General features: G+C 43.0%; 1 protein-coding gene across 3 annotated transcripts in view; it reads right to left on the bottom strand.

Moving 5' to 3' along the window:
- Positions 1-439: 439 nt before the first annotated feature.
- Positions 440-17049, bottom strand: part of GRHL2 (grainyhead like transcription factor 2) — a 154566-nt gene continuing 137956 nt past the window's right edge. For 2 of the 3 annotated variants that reach the window (XM_033126704.1, XM_033126705.1), the window contains exons 15-16: positions 6291-6355; positions 440-4197 (exon numbers count right to left, since the gene is read on the bottom strand). In XM_033126704.1, the coding sequence (XP_032982595.1) occupies positions 4083-4197; positions 6291-6355 (180 nt within the window). In that variant the 3' untranslated portion in view covers positions 440-4082. The remainder of the gene's footprint in view (positions 4198-6290; positions 6356-17049) is intronic. The other variant, XM_033126706.1, reaches the window with a different exon arrangement.

The following is a 17049-nucleotide window of genomic DNA, read 5'->3' as shown; positions in this document are numbered from 1 at the left end:
CTCTTTGTCCCCAGCAAGGGGCACAGCACCTGGTCCACAGTAACTGAACTGGCATAGAGCAGAAGGTGGAACTGGAACCTCTGGCCCTGGCGATTGGTCCTCCTGGCCTACCCACCTAGAGTCCCAGTACAGGGAGGTGGGAGGAGGGGTGGCACACATGGTAAACAGAGTTCACGGGACAGCAGGACGACTGCCATGCATCCAGGGAGTGGGTGCCTCAGGGGAGGTGCGGAGACCAGCTGCAGCCTCAGCAGGACCTGTGGGCAATGGCTTCAGACCCTCTACTGAGGGTGGAACATGGAGCCTGGCAAAAGGCCCCATGGCCCATTTCTCATCCACCGATCTCTCCAGAAGCCCCTTCAATAAGCACTTCTCCCAGCCTCCTCTTCCCTGCACTCTGGCCCAGCATAGAAGCTGCTGGGGATGAAGATAGGGAAGGCTTTCTGAAGGCAACTTTTTAGCCAAGATTTGAAAGCTGCGGACATGGAGAGACAGAGAGGTGAGATGTAGAATATAGAAATGTTACTTGTTTGGAACAGAGAGTCTCTCGGGACGATGGTTGAAGGAGTATAGGTGGTGTTCACTGAGGAAACACCAGTAGGTACTGGGATAATAAGTCGAGGTGTTCACATCTGAGCTGACAGATACTAGCAAGCCCGTGGGTTCCAGGGCAAGAGACTGTTGTGATGAAACTGGAGTTTCAGCCATGTGGTCTTAGCCCGTGTAGAGATTGGTACAGATGAACTACAGAACAGGAAAGCTCTGTGGTTAGTCAGTGGGGGTGAGTGAGCTGGGAGTGAGGAAGGTCGCAGTGAACGGACAGAACCTCCTCCCTGCCCTGAGGAACTGGCCAAGAATAGCCACCCTGTTGGCCTGTCACGGTCGCACTGTAAGTCTCTTGGGCTTCTTCAGCCTTCTTCTCACTTAACCTTGGGGTAGGACCCAACAAGTCACCCAGAAGAGGAAATACTCACTGTGTTGAAGCCTAGTGCTCAAAGGTACTCAAAGGGTACTTCCAAGCTTACACAGAGGTTCCTTTCCATTCAGGCAAAGAACCCTCACACCAATCTCATGGAAAGTACCAGACACTGTCGTTTACTCTTACTTTATGAATATTTATTTTTTTCTTCTTAAAAATGTACAAAAAATAAAATAACTGTATTTATAGTTTATAGATTCCCCTTCTCCCATTTACAAAACTATTAAGTTACATCTGCTTTTTTTCTTAAACACGAGAGCACATTGTTCATCTATCAATCTCCCTTGCTTATCTTTAAGAAAGGGCTGTTCATAGAATTTGGCACAAACCCTCTGTTTCTGCTGCCTTTTCACAATTTTAAATAAGAAGGAAATAAATGTTTGATTCATTTAATGCTTCCTAAATTTCTGGCCCGGGACACACCTTAGTCTTTTAGGATCCAATTCCAAGATGACGTGTGATTGCATTTTTCTGTTGGCCCAATTTCCAAACACCTGTAAAGTCTAAGCAGTTTGCGTATGTCTTTAAAAAAAACACTTGTTTCACATGTCCCTTATTTTACATGGATTTTTTTAAAAATCTAATTTATTTGAGTGTGATTCATTTAAGGGACAAAAAAAAAAAAAAAGAAGACGACGAGGAGGGCAAATTTTCCTCTTTTTGGAGTGTTTTTGCTCAGGAAATGTTCTTCACAAAGCTCTGATAACATACACAGTGAAAGACACATCATGGCTAAGCCATGAGCACTCTGAGAATGCAGAGGGGGTGGGACAGGTGGGAGGTGACACTCTGCACCACCCTTTGGTGGCACTGACCTCATGTTCTTTGTTCTGGCAGAGGTCACCACAGTGATTGCTCAGGGGCCTGGGACAAATGCAAAAGCATCTCTTATTCATCCTCTGCCTAGGGCAGGACCTGCAAACATTTTTTTCCACAGAGGCTAAAGAGAGAAGGGTAGGTAACCTGTGTCAAACTGCCCACAATTTGATCTTTTCCCTGCCCTAGAGTCCTAAGCCCCAGCCCAAAAGTATTTGCCATTCCACCTGCCAATCATGTTTGAAACCACTCCTAAGGCAAGGAGCACGGGAAGTGCATAGTACATCAGGTATTTCCGACACTGAATGTGCCCATCTTAGAACAGAGCTCCATTAGTTCCCAGGAGGTTCTCCCAGCTGCTGGTCCAGGGCATGGAAGTCACAGAGTGGAGGAGGATGGGACAGACTGAAGCAGAGCTGAATCCAGGTTGCAAACCTTTGGCATCATGGGGAGGGGTAAGGTGTCCAGAAGACACACAGAAAGGTGCCCCCTCACCAGCACCCAGAGGTTTCCCCAGGCACGGCACCTGCCCTCCATTTCAATTCAAATCCTCTGCAGCCTCAAGGAGAAACAGCTGAGCTGGAAGCAGCCCTTCCATCCTGCTCTGGGCCCCTGGGGCAGATGGGGTGGGAGGGCAGGGAGCCCTTGGAGAGCCCCCAGGTAAGATGTCAAAGTGCTTTACAAACAAATTTGGGCCTTTACATAGAACCTGTCCTAGATCCTGGACCTTGGCTGGCGGATGTGTCTAACTACCAAAAAACTAGTGCTTCCACCTACAAGGGTGAAGGCAAACCACTAGTCCCTCAAAGAGAACAGCAGTCCAGGACGGTTCATGATTATTTAGGGAAGCAGTTTTTCTCCTCTTGGTCTCCCAGGGCATGTAGCAGGAGATGGGGTTCTCCTCCAGAGGCTGGTTTCAGAAGAGCCAGGGCCCGTGGGGGCACGGTCCTTCCCTCCCTCCCTCCAAATCCAGCAGCCAGGAGCAGAGGTGGCTGGTCCCTCCCTCTCTGGTGAGGCCCAAGAGGCAGCCCCCGGCCTGCCCATTCAGAGCTGAGCTGTTGGCAACGTTCTCAGAACTGCAGTCGGGCTTTTAAGGGGGCCACTTGAGATGAAGGACGTGCTTGTAAGCTGCGCGGTACTGCACAGTGGCCAGGCTCCTGACGACAGCCAAGGAGTTTTGCAGCAGGCCCAAGCGACAGGGCCCTGGTGGCACCCCCCTGAAGTCTCTCCAGAAAGCTCAGGCAGTGCTGACACCAAAGCGGAGGAGCTGGGGCCTCAGACAATGTGACGTTTCCCACAAGACCACTTAGAGTGAGACTCAAGCAAAGCACGTCACCATGTGATAAAGGTGGTGGCCTCCAGGATGGGTTGTGCCCTTGGAGAGGAGATGGGGCTCCTTCTGTGGACAGGCTCGAGCCCCTGGCATGCCTACAGGAGCATCCATCTTGGCACCCGCTGCAATCACCTGACACCCTGAAGGCCACTTCCCTAGCCCAGAGAGTCTCCTGAACAGCACAGAGGCAGAAACCTCTTGTAGGAAGCAGTCTCCAGGTATGTGCCTCCCCTAGGCCAGTGGCAGTAAACATGCCCACATACCACAGATAAAATATATTATTGCAATATTATGAACACTATGTACATGATAGCCAGGCATATCTTCTGTGTCACTTACTAATTACATGGTAGCTGAATGTCCTCCTGTACAAGGCCTGGTGGCCACTCACTGGGGACCCCTGGAGGTATCTAGCAAGATGACCTTCTCCAGAGCAACCTGAAGGGTTGACCAGTAAGGGAGCATCCATCTCTTTCCCCACCTCTGACTACTGCCCCAAGCAGCAGCTCATTTTGTCCAGCCACTCGGGAGAAGTGGAGAGGTAAGACCAACGGGATGAGACCTTCTAAGGCTACTCGAGATGAATAGATTGGCGGTGTTTCCCTTGAAGGGGTGGGCTCTGGATGGTGTCCTCTGGAGCCAGCAGGGACCTGCAGAGTCCTGGCGGGCCTGGCCCTGGGCTCTGGAACAGGGTGGACAATAAATAAGGGTCTGACAGGCCCAAAGCCCCTTCCCAAGGGGCTTGGGCCTCAGCTGCACAGCAGGAGCTGGTGGACGGGCCAAACACACTGACAAGGAATGGGGCTTGGTGCCTTGCCCCGCCCCCGAGCGCAGTCGTGTAACAGCAGTTGTGAGATGGGTGAGGTGAGTCTGCAGGCTCTGGGGCCAGGGCCTCCATCTCTCCGCAGAGGAACGCACTGAGGGCTCCTGCCGAGGGCAAGCCGAGACCGGGGCTCAGATTTCCATGAGTGTGATCTTGAAGCCTTCCACCATGCTCTCCATGTTGAGGATGAAGGTGTCCTCATTCGAGTAGTGCTCAATGATGTTGTCGTCCATGTTCACCAAGATGCTGCCGGGGTGGGGGGAGGGGGATGGAAGATAAGAAACAAAAATGCCATGAACTGTGCGCTCAGCAGGCTCCAGGCTGGGGTTCCCTTTGCTATTCTTTGCAAGAGAGGCTAGGAGGGGTGGAAGAGAGGAGACAAGGCAGGGAAAGAAGACACGCATTATATTTTCTTTCTCCAGAAAGCAGTTTGAGGAAAGCAAAGCCTCGACGTCTCAGAACTAACCTCAAGACTGCTTACTAAACAGGGCTTCAGAGCTCATTCAATCCAACCGTCTTGCTCTACCAACTGGTAAACGGAAGTGAACAGAGCCTCCTGAACCCACAGATTTAGCTATTGACAGAGCCAGGACCTAAACAGTTAGGTCCCTTATTTTCATTAAACAATACTGATTCTTGAAAATGCATCTTAAAAAGTAAGAAGGAAGAGGAAAATAAACAAGAATTTGAAAAATAAACAAGGATAGCTCAACTATCCTTTCTGAGCATGTAATATGTCCCAGTGTTTCAGGGACCTTGCATTTCATCCTCATAGCATTCTAGACAGAAGGCGTGACCACTGCCATTTTGCACATGAAAAACTGAGCTCAGTGAGGTTAAATCATTTCCCCAAGTTCAGCTAGATCATGACTGAGCTAGGTTTTGAAACTAGATTTGCCTCAGTCTGAAGCTCATACTTTCCCACATGTGAACTACTCCTCAGTTAACCATCCCCAGTGGATTTAGTTTTAAGAAAACCAGCAACATTCAGGGTCTGTCCATGATTTAATCCCTTTCATCAAAGTCAAACAGATCTTAGCTTGAGAATGAAGAAGTGACTCTCATTTACGGCTCTCTGTCATCAGGCAAGTTGTTTAGACTTTCAGAGCTTCAGTTTATTCTTCTGCAAAACTGAAAATAACAACCCTGCTTTAAAGGCTTGTTGTTAGAATTAAAGCATTTAGCACAGGGCCTGATTCAGTGCTCAGTGAAAGTGAAATGTTATCACCATTGGCATATACGTCGGCACTGAGGTTCTAATCAACAGCAAGACCAGGAGACACCACTCAAATCTCACTATCAGAGAATAAACACAGCCCACTTCATTGACCTTGGAAAAAACTGTAATATGCATGCTAGTGACCTTTCCGACAAGGGCTCAAGCAGAAAGCGTTTCTTCCTTGACTCCCAATCAACCAAAAGATTCCGTCACTCCGAAAGCCTGAGCTTCCCAGATAATCAATTTCCTTTATGAAAGACGCCCAGAGAAGGGTTTAAAGACCTATTTTCTGCTTTTTGTAGGAAAATGGCTCCAGAAACTGATTCAGTGGAGACACTCTCCTGGCACTAGATCCAGCTCCTGCAGCCTCTGCCCTTGGGGCCTCACACACAAGAAGCCCCAGGAGAACTGGAGGTGGTACAGAGCAATGAGGAGACAAGGACTTCAGCTTTGGAGCCACAGACCTGGGTTCACCTCTGTCCCACCTACTGAATATGAGACCTTGGGCAAGATGCTTAACCTCCATCTGGCTCAGTTTCCTCATCAGTATGTTAGGGATAAGAGTCTACCTCATAGAGTGGTGAGGAATTATGGAGCAATGCGCATAAAGCACGTAGCAAGGGACCCAGAATCTCTGAACACCCAATAAATGAGACTTATTGCTCTTAACATTGAGAACAAGCAGGTCCAATGGTCATTTAAATCATTTTGTTAATAATTATCTCAGAAGAATGAATCCTTTTTGTTCCTCCTGTCCCACCCTGAAACCAACCCCAAGAGCAGCACGGGATTCTCTATAAACTCCACTTTCTACAGAAGGGTGACTTCGCCATCTCCCCATTTCTTGACCCCTCTATTCCACCCACTAATCCTGTCACTGGATTAGGGCATCTCAGCTGGCATGCTGACAATGCACTATCACCCTCCCTCTCTCTCTCATTAAAGGTCTTCAAAATGTATTGCACTCACAAGCTGCTTACTTGGATGGATGACAAACAATTTTTATAAAAGGTGGACAACAGACCTAACAAAAAGAGGCATCTTTTTTTTTTTTTTTTTTTTTAAGCACTATGTTGACTTATCTGATTTGGAAATCAATTTAAGTTCAGTTTCTTCTTACCCTTTTTTGCTTTTCTTGTACAGCTTTGCTATCTTCTCCACAGGCAGCCCGTATTTCTCAGATATCTGTAACACCAATAATAAAAAGGCAGATGAACACAGAAGGGGTGCCCAAGCAGAGGCAGAGAGAAAGTTCCAACTTCACTCTCTTGGAGATTTTCCTGAGTGCCAGTGACCTTCACTCATGAGTCAAACTCTCAAAATGTCTCACTTGCAAGGCTCTCCCTTTAGACAAACTTTAAATCATTCAACAGTAGATTCAGCCACATGAAATTTAATCGATGATGAAGGTGTCATTTCAGATAAGTCAGAAAAAGATGGACTCTAATCATTATATTGAATTAAACAGGTAGCCATATAGAAAAAATTTAACAAGTTAAGCTAGATCCCTTCTCCATTCCTTATATCAAAATAAATCAGATCAAAGATTTACATGTGAAAGATAAAACCATTTAAGAAGAAATGACGAGTCAATTCTTTGTATAGATAGCATCTTCAAGTAAGGAAGAGCTTTCCAAGCAAGGTATGAAACCTGAAGAAAAAAGGTCAAAAGTTTGATAAAACAACATAGAATTTAAAAGACCAGTAGAGCAAAAACCACCATAAACAGCGGAGGACAAATAATACACTGGGAAACATTTTTGCAACGCAAATGACAGACATTCATTTGCGTTGAACTAACTTCCTTAAGTTGGAAAGAACCCCTGCAAATAGTAATAATCACCACCACCACCACCACCACCATCATCATCATAATACAACAATTCAATGGGAAAAGGAAGAAAACATCATGAAGTAATTCACAAGAAAAATACAATAGGACAATAAGCATATGAAAAATGCACTACTTCATACATAATTTAAAAGTTCAAATTACAGCAACAGTAGGATACTACTTTTAATCTATCAGATTAACAAAAACTAAAAAATTGATAATACAGTGTCAGCCAGAATATGAGAAACAGCTCTTACATTCCATAGATGGGAAAGCAATAAGCTCAACCTTTTTGGAGGGAAATTTGGCAGAAGCTATTGAAATTTAAAGTGCATATACCCTTTGACCCGTACATTCCACATCTAGTTATCTGGTCTACAGAAAAACACTCAGAAGTATGCAAAGCTCTTCAAAGCATCACTGTTCAAAATAAAGAAACTGCTAAAACCACAAGCACATCTTGATATTTTCACAGTTGAAAACCATGCAGTCATTCAATAGTTAAAAGAAATGTGGGAAGCCTACGAAGATTGGACAATTAAGTTCACAAACTTTCCACTGTGTAAATGAACAGGGGAAAGTTTGCGAACTTAATTGTCCGACCTTTTGTATATGAAAAAAAAAATGTTCTTAACATACTAAGGGGGGGGAAAAACAAGTTGCAAAACAGTATATATATATATATATATATATATATATATATATATATAATGTGATCTCATTTGCATTTTAAAAAATATATATGTAAGTGAATTGAAAACATATCAGGGACCCAGCAATCTACTAACAGTTAGCTACCTTGGAAGAATGGACAGAAATAAGAAGATTCTTTTACTTTTTACTTTGTTCAATCCTGTGCTGTTTATTTTATTTTCACAATGATTATGATTCACTTTTATAACTATAAAGTAATAATACCGGTGGTTTAGAGATGAAGTCTGGGGTGACTGACCCTAAATGCCTCTCATGCCTTCCCCCTCCCAAATCCACTCCGCCGGCCTCTTCTGAGCCCAGTGGATGAGGGGGCTCCCTAACAGCTGAGACAGGTGAGGCTTGAATTTAGACTACTGGGCAGTCTAGCAGGGGCTAAGAAAAGAGGCTAAAGAGCTCTAAGGCCAATGCAGGATAGCTTTGGATCCTGGGAAGAGCTTATTCTCTGTGTACAGAACTCCTGCTGGAGGCATCCACTTCGGCAGAAGATAAAAGAGCATTTATGAAGATCATAAAAGAACGCTTGTGAAGATTGCTGTATAGCACACATGTACAAAATTCTGATCTAAAATTACCATTACTGAATGAAAAAAAAATTAAAAGTTCAGTAAATGAACTGAAAGATACATGCAAACCAGTAAGTATTAGGAAAGATCAATTAGAAAAACAGTTTCAAAGTACAAAGTAAAAACACATAGCTAGATGAAAATCATGAAGAAAAAGAGATTTGAAGAATGGAAGCAGGCCATTTAAGATGGGAATACCTGAAGTCCCAGACAGAGAAAAAGGAACAATGAAGAAGAGGAAATCGTTAAACAAATAATAGAAGAATGACCGTGTTTTGGGGTAGGAGGGGAGTATTCTGAATCCCAAGAGAGATCAATGAGAAAAGACATGTTATGCATCTGGCCATACTGAAAAGTGCCAGATCTCCAAGGGTAACAAAAACATTCTGGAAGCTCCCAGACAGAAAGAGTTACAAAACAAAACAAAACAAAAAAGGGAGGAGGAGGAGGAGGAGCAGAAAGAGAAGGAGAAGAAGAAGAAACCTAATTCACTCCTCTCATCTGCAACACTACAAACCAAAGGACAGTGGAATAACCCTTACAGACTACTGAAAAAAAGACTTCACCAGAATCCTATACACCAACAAGCTATCCCTCACTCCTCAGGGTGAAAGAACAGATTCTAAGAAATGCAAGGATTCAGAGAGCATTTCACCCAAATATCCCATTTGAGAAAAATACAAAAGAACCCTATCTAAACAGAAAATGCATCAGAACAGAGAGTTCATCTAGGCCAACGGGGGAGCAAAACGAAAGCAACCAGTGCTGTGCCATAAAGGTAGATAGATGATAGATAGATAGATAGATAGATAGATAGATAGATAGATAGATAGATAGATAGATAGATAGATAGACTCTCTCTATATATGTACGTATATACTCTTTATATGTATATATTAATATCTATGTATGTGCCATATACGTTTATATATATAATATCTATATATACACCATATATATACCAAGTTCGTGAACTTGTTGCAACGATGTTGCTAACCTTTTTGGATATCAGAGGGATTATTCATTATGAATTTGTACCAACTGGACAAATAGTTAACCAAGTTTACTGTTTGGAAGCGCTGAAAAGACTGCATGAAAAAGTCAGACGACCTGAACTTTTCACTAACAATTCATGGCTCTTGCATCACAACAATGCACCAGCTCCCACAGCACTGTCTGTGAGGGAGTTTTTAGCCAGTAAACAAATAACTGTATTGGAACACCCTCCGTACTCACCTGATGTGGCCCCCAGTGACTTCTTTCTTTACCCAAAGATAAAGGAAATATCGAAAGGAAGACATTTTGATGACATTCAGGACATCAAGGGTAATACGACGACAGCTCTGATGGCCATTCCAGAAAAAGAGTTCCAAAATTGCTTTGAAGGGTGGACTAGGCACTGGCATCAGTGCATAGCTTCCCAAGTGGAGTACTTTGAAGGTGACCATAGTGATATTCAGCAATGAGGTGTGTAGCACTTTTTCTAGGATGATTTCACGAACTTAATTGTCCAACCTCATATATATATACGTGTATATATAACTACAGTTACATATCTATATGAGTATCTATCTATCTACGTATAATCATCTATCAATTTCCAGGTGCATACACTGCACATATGAAATAAGTGCTAAATAAGTAGAAGTAAAAAAAAAAAACATAGTAGAAGGAAAAATCTAATCGTTTCCTAGAAAGAAAGTGTTAAGGTATTTCAGCAACATCAATAAATCAGGAGTTTGTGGGGACAGTATGGGGTAAACATTTCAATGGACTCATCCTAGCAAGGGGAGAAATGAAAGCTGTAGAAGTCTCATCTTACTGAGGTAATTGAGGGAGCTATAGAGTATTATGGGAAAAACAGTTGGAATTTTATTTTGAAATCATAGAGAAATAAGGGGGAGGAAGGGTTGAAACAATTTAGGAAAAGTAAATAACTTTTAAGAAAAGGTAGAAAAGAGCAACTTAATCCAACTGCAAAACGAGAGACAAAGTAAGAGGGAACCACAAATTGAAAAAAACTATAAACAAAAAGGAAGATGGAAGAAATAAAATTAAGTGTATTAGTCATTACACCAAATGAGAATGAAATGAATTTCTCCATTGAAAGACAGAGTGTGGGTGGGAGAGAAGGAAGGGAGGGATGGAGGGAGGGAGGGAGGGAGGGAGGGAGGGAAGGAGGGAGCGAGGGAGGGAGCGAGGGAAGGAGGGAGGAAAATGATTAAAAAAAAATGATGAGGAGAGAAAAACAACTGTGTGTTGTTTAAAAGAAAAACACTTAACACATGCGATGAATGACGGGATGGGCGATGACCACACCAAACACGCAAACAGAAAGAAAACAGGAGTGATGAGATTAATATAAATTAGAGAAGGTAGAAGTTAAGATTGATGAGGTAAGAATGGGCAGGATGTAGTAATGATAAAAAAAAAAAAACACCACAATGTATGAAAATGGTAAAGCAATCACAAAGCTTTATACATCCAACACGGCACTTCAGCAAAAATTATTACAGATGGAGGGGAAAACTTGAAAACCACTGGAGTAGGACACTTCAATATGCCTTTTGTAACTGGACAAATCTAATAGACAAATAAGAACAGCTGAATACTATCATCAACATACTAGATTACAGACATGTATTTACACAAACACACACACATACACACGCACACACATTACAATTCCTACTGGGCCACAAAGATAAGTCAAATTAGTTCCTAATTCAATAAAACTAGAAATACAAAATTTAACGTTTCTAGAAATGCTTAATTATTGGGAAGTATTCCTACAGAACCCTGGCTGTACAGCAGCTCAGCATCCCTTCCTCAGAAATTAAATTCCTTTAAGCTGTTTGGGAAGATGCTTGGTTATATCTGTCTAAATAAACTCTAATACTAGCAAGTTTCTTTGAGCACCTTATTGATGTTCCCAAATCTGGTGAGACACTCTGATAATGTAGGGTTGACAATTAGCTTTTGTCACTCCTCCACAAAGCTTGACACCATCTCTCTTTGGAAGAATTTCTACTTCCTCTCTCTTCCTCCTAAGCCTGGCACCCACACTGTTTGTCAGGACTCCCAGTGTCCATACCTGCACGTGTGAATCAAAGGAGAAATGCCGATCTGAAGGCTCTAATGAAGCCTTGCTGAAGGGACAAAGGAAGGATGCACTCGCTGTGGCATTTCTCAGGGATGAGCTCACCACCTTCCCCACTCGCTGGGGTTCTAGAACTGCTCAGTTAACACAGCGGGTGCATAGACAAAATGCTTGAGGAGCAACTTGCTTCAGCGTCATTTCTGGAGCAGCTATTTCCTCAGCCTACCTGGTCAAAGCCAGGCCTCCTTAACTGGGTTTACAGATGCCCAAAGAGTACATACATGAACATGTATGGGGGAAAACAGACATCTGTATTTTCACTAACCTTGAACTGGAATTTAGCATTTCCTGCAATTATGAGCATACAGTAGTATTAGCAGTACCTGTCTTTTATTACCAGTGGAAATCACTGATATTTTCATGTTATATTAGAATTCTGTAGGTATTTCAAAATATTGAGTATACTCATCCTTTATACTTCCAAACTGCAGTAGATTTTAATCATACCCAGAGATCATATGTAAACCATGAGTAAAGAACATATATATTCCTATATCACAAACATGTTCATGTCATTTTGAAGACTACATTTCAATATAATTGGTTTCCTTTGTAATCCTACATATTTTATTTAATACATTTAAAAACATTATTCTGAAAAGGTCCATAGATTTCACCAGGCTGCCAGAGGAGTCTGTAACGTAAAAAGGCAAGACCCCCGGCACCCCTGATAAGCATCCTTTGCTGTACACAAGTGCTCGTTGTCTGTTTATAGTCCTGGGGTCCCTGTGACTTGTGCCTAATTATCATCGTGAGTCGCTTGGCCTGCAAGAATTGGTTTTTTGAACTTTGGTTAGTGTTACTTGGCACAAATAAAATAAAATAAAAATTAAATTAAAAATAAAATAGAATAAAATAGAAGCCTTTTTCTACTCCACATCAGCAGGCTCAAATCTGTTAGTTGCCCTTTTGTGGAAGTGAATCAGATTGGTGGATCTTCTCTTTTCAGAGGTCTGACTCCCAGTTTCCCAAAGCATGAATGCATAGACCTGGGCTCACAAATCAACTGATCACAGTCAGAACTAGGAGATTTGCATAAAACCTGCACAATTCCAGTTTTGACTTGGGCCTCCTGCAAGTAGCAGCAGCAGTAGCTAGCACTTACTGAGCGCTCATTAAGCGCCTAGAGTATAGATGATAAGAGCTCTACATCTGTTATAAGGTGGGACCAAACAATACAGTGAATGTTTAAATAAAACTTATTACAGTTAAGGACACATTGCCATTAATCCCCCTCAAAATACTCCCCCTTGTTTCGAACACACTCATCCCATCATTCTTGCCACTTTCTGAAGTCCTCTTTAGTTGTGCTGTTGTAGCTGCCTCCATGTCCTGAATCATTTTGACTTCGGGGAAGAGCCAAAAATCACATGAGTCAGATCTGGTGAATAAGGTGGGTGAGGATACACCGTAATGTTTTTATTTGACAGAAATTGCTGTACCAGAAGCATATGTGACACAGAGCATTGTTATGATGGAGGGTGATTTACGGCACACTTTAAAACACACCTTCTCTCGACCATAGCTCACACCTGATTGACTACACTGAACAAGTTGAAACTTGTCACACACTGTTACTAAGGTTCGACATGCCGCTTCCTGTATTGAAGATCCCTGCCTTTCTGTTGGATGGCACTCGGCATTAGCATTTACCATATTTTGTGATCACAACGGAAAGTCTCCGTGTTACACATCACTTCCGGTACCGCAATTTCTGTCAAATCAAAATATTACGGTGTGTCCTCATCCACCTTATTCACCGGATCTGGCACCATGCAACTTCCGGCTCTTCCCCAAAGTCAAAATGACCAAGAAAGGTAAACATTTTTAATCGATTCAGGACATCCAAGCAGCCACGACAGCACAACTAAAGACACTCACAAAAGAGGACTTCCAGAACTGCTTTAGAAAGTGGCAAGAACAGTGGGATAAGTGTGTTGGAAGCGAGGGGGAGTATTTTGAGGGGGATTAATGGCAATGTGTCTTTTACCGTAATAATTTTTTTTAAAATTTAAACATTCACCACATTTTTTTATCACACCTCATAACTTGCTCAATCCTCACGCCATTACAATGGGGAGGGGGTGGACTTTTACAAGCCCTGTTTCTCAGGTGAGAAAACAGGCTTACAGTCATTAAGTAACTTGCCCAGGGTCCTACAGCTAGTAAGTAGCAGTGACAGGATGTAAAAGGTAACAACCTAGCACTCTGGTTTCAGATTGAACTCTCAGAGAAAATGGGCATATGTTGAGACTGTGTGGACCTGGGCTCACGGGCCCCCACCCCGTACCAAGAAGCAACCAGCAATGTTGACACATGTGCACCAAGCAGCCGAGGGCAACAGTCTCCAGGAGGGCAAAGTCTTGCCCCCAAACGACTGTCAATGGCAAAGGCAGCTTGATAATAATATGCCACATTGACATGGCGAGGCAAGGAAATGTGCTTTGCCAATTCAGAACCCTGGAGATAGGAGACTGCAGGATATCATGTGGGGGAAAGCGGCCGTCTGTGGGAGTGAGGGTAGATTACAGGATTCCTTCTGCCTGGAACGACGTTGGGTGATATCACCATACAACCCTCCCTTCTGTGCTTGGAAAGCACATGTGACGTGAGAGTTCTCAGAGCAGGAGGATTCGGAGTGCTTGGTCTTTGTTCTTGCGTGTGTGTGTGTGTGTGTGTATGTGTGTGTGTGCTTTTCAAGTTGTCTGAACTTGAAAGTTCAGACAACTGAACCTGAAGCATACACCTTCATAACTTTTAAAGCTCATTATTAATGTTTTTAAAGACTTCCTTGACATCTAGGAGGATCCTAGGTCTTAGACATATCTCATCAATGGCTGTTTGATGACCTGTAATTGTTAGACTTTTAACTTTGTGTGGAGAGTTCTCTTTGCCCAGAAACCTTATGTATGTGATGGTGGCACTTAGAGATTCCCAATGTGGGACTCAGTCTGTCGTGTCTAGAGGCATCCAACAAAACTGCCTGCTCTGGAAGCCAATGATTTTTATCTGGAGTTAGAAATTGTTCAGTGTGGGCTCTAAAATGTACATTTAAAAAGAATGGACTCTTGTTTGCAAATATTTCCTAGGTGGTTGCATTTCTAGTAGGCCTTCACCTCCACGCATGACTCATGTGGACAGAAGAGTGGTACTGGGTCCATGCGCCACCTGTTCCATGTACACATCAGCTAGCTTCACCAGGAGAGCTCCTTTCTCTGGCCCCTTTGGCTTGCAGGAATCTCAATCTGCCGCCCCACCCCATCGCATTTACAGTCATATACATTCATTTACAGAGTATTTCTGTGCGTTTCTTTAAGTACCTTGTGTAGGAACTAATTTAATACTCACACAACCCTATCGCTCATTTTATCATTATCCTCAGAATATCCCACATTATTATTACTCTCATTTCAGAAATGATGAAACTGGGGTTGAGTAACTTGTCCAAGGTCGCGCCACTCCCAAGGGTCACAGCCAGGATTTGAACTCTGACTGTAGGGGGTCAACCACTACACATACTACTTCTTGCCCGATGGCTTATTATGGCCTAAGCTTGTTTCCTGTAGTTGTTGTGAGCTGGGACGTGGAATGTTATTCTTGTAACAACTTTCAATATACGTCTGTTGGACATCTCCCTATGTCGGACTTCAGCTGCTCGAGGGCTTACGTTGGCTCCACCATTCTGTGGAGCTCTCAGACCTTGGGAAGGCCCTCTTTGGGCCTCACTCTTCACATCTGTAAAATGGCGGTGCTATTTACCCTGCCAACTTCACAGGAATATTTTGACAATCAAATGAAGCAGTGCATGTGAAATTGTGCCACCCACAGCACTCAGCATGATGGCACATAGAAGCTCAAGGACGTAGGCATACACAGAAAACAAGAGACAACGCCCCTGTACTCATGAACTTTACATTCTATTAGGGAAATGAGAAATAATAAACATCTAGCAAATGGTAACTATGTCAGGTCATGATAAACACTGTGAAGTAAAACAAAGCAAAGTAAAGCAATAATAATAGAGATGTTATCTCTGTCGGTGGTGTGGGAAGGCCCACCTGAGACAGGGACATGTGAGCAGAGACCTGAAGGAAGTGAGAGAATGAGCTGTAGATATGGCAGAAGAGCACTCCTGAAAGAAGGAACAACAAATGCGAAGGCCCTGAGGTATGAGTGGCCTGGGTGGGCTCCAGGACTACAAGAAGGCTGTAGTGCCCGAAGATTATTTGTAGGATTACTAGGTAAGCTCACTCAGAAATGCCAAAACAAAAAACAAAAAACCAACAACCCTGAAAACGCATGTCATCTCCACTACCACCATCATCACCAAATCCTTGGCTGTCATCAAGTTTAAAACCTAATTATAAGAATAAAGGATCCAAAGTGAATCATCACAGGTGCATGGATTGCTTGACATAATACCAAACATGTAGGTGAAATGAGAAACATTCTAGTTTATCCAACGTATTTATGACACCAAGTATGGGAATATTCAGTAACACCTTTTCTATCCAGGTGTCTAGATCTGCATGGATAACGATTTCTTGGCATGTGAAATGAAGGTCTGTGAGGTTCAGGACCAGTAAATAAGAAGAATTATCTAGTCTGTTCTATAGAAAGTGGCCCAGTTCAGCACAGATTAAACAATAATTCCATTCCTCTTTGTTGTTTTCAAGAGTTCTTTCTAAGCCAATGAGAGGTCAAGCGTAGTACAAATAAAACCATTCTTCCATGTAGGCATGTTCCACAATTTGCAAGGAAGGAAACCAAAGATTCTGAGATTGACCTGCTCAAGACTGCAGTCATGATTTGAACCCAATTCAATCAAGTTCCCCAGTCTTTTTCCTTCTGCATGCTGCTGCGTGTGTGCTTATGGCAGGGCCCGGGACCCTGGTCTTACAGGCGACTTCTCTAATTAAGGACAACGCAGTAATATTATCTCAAAGGATGTCTGCTGAGTATAGAGTCAACCCAATTTCAAGATAACAGAACTATTTCATCTTATTAAGTGACCTGACTTACAGACTTAAGGAAATTTGTGTAGGCTGTGGGAACACTGTGACCATCTCAAAACTGTTCAACGCATCTGACTGATGTAGCACCTTCTGACTCAGACTTCAGTTTCCAACTGAAGGAAAGGTGGTGACACTGTTCTATTCTGTCTCCATGACAGATGGACATTTCACCACCGATTGCCAATAATAATTATTTTAAAAAAGGAAAAGAAGTACAAAACTTTTTTTTTTAAGTTTTTTCCTCCAGTACAGATTTTCTCTTATATCAAAATAATGCCTGACTGAGGATAAGGAATTTGGAGTTTAACAGGAGAAACAAGAGAAGGTTCTCCATTGGAAAGCAATCCGAACCGTCTTGCTGTGGAAGTAGCTGCAGCATCAACGCCATTGCCATCATCTCTGCTAATGCCTCCTGAGGGCTTGTGTTGGCTCACTGAATGCTTTCGATGACTCCCTTTTACAAATGAGGAAGTTGAGGCACAACCAACCGTTCCATAACTAGTTCAGGAAGGGAATAAAACCATGTGAAGGATTTTATACATTGATATGAAGTAGGTGTTTCTATTTAAAACAACTGCAAGACACCACACACA

This window comes from Rhinolophus ferrumequinum, chromosome 14 (assembly GCF_004115265.2).
Source record: "Rhinolophus ferrumequinum isolate MPI-CBG mRhiFer1 chromosome 14, mRhiFer1_v1.p, whole genome shotgun sequence".
Taxonomy (NCBI): Eukaryota; Metazoa; Chordata; class Mammalia; order Chiroptera; family Rhinolophidae; genus Rhinolophus; species Rhinolophus ferrumequinum.
Note: the sequence above shows the minus strand (reverse complement) of the source record. Positions and strands in the feature narration are given on the sequence as shown.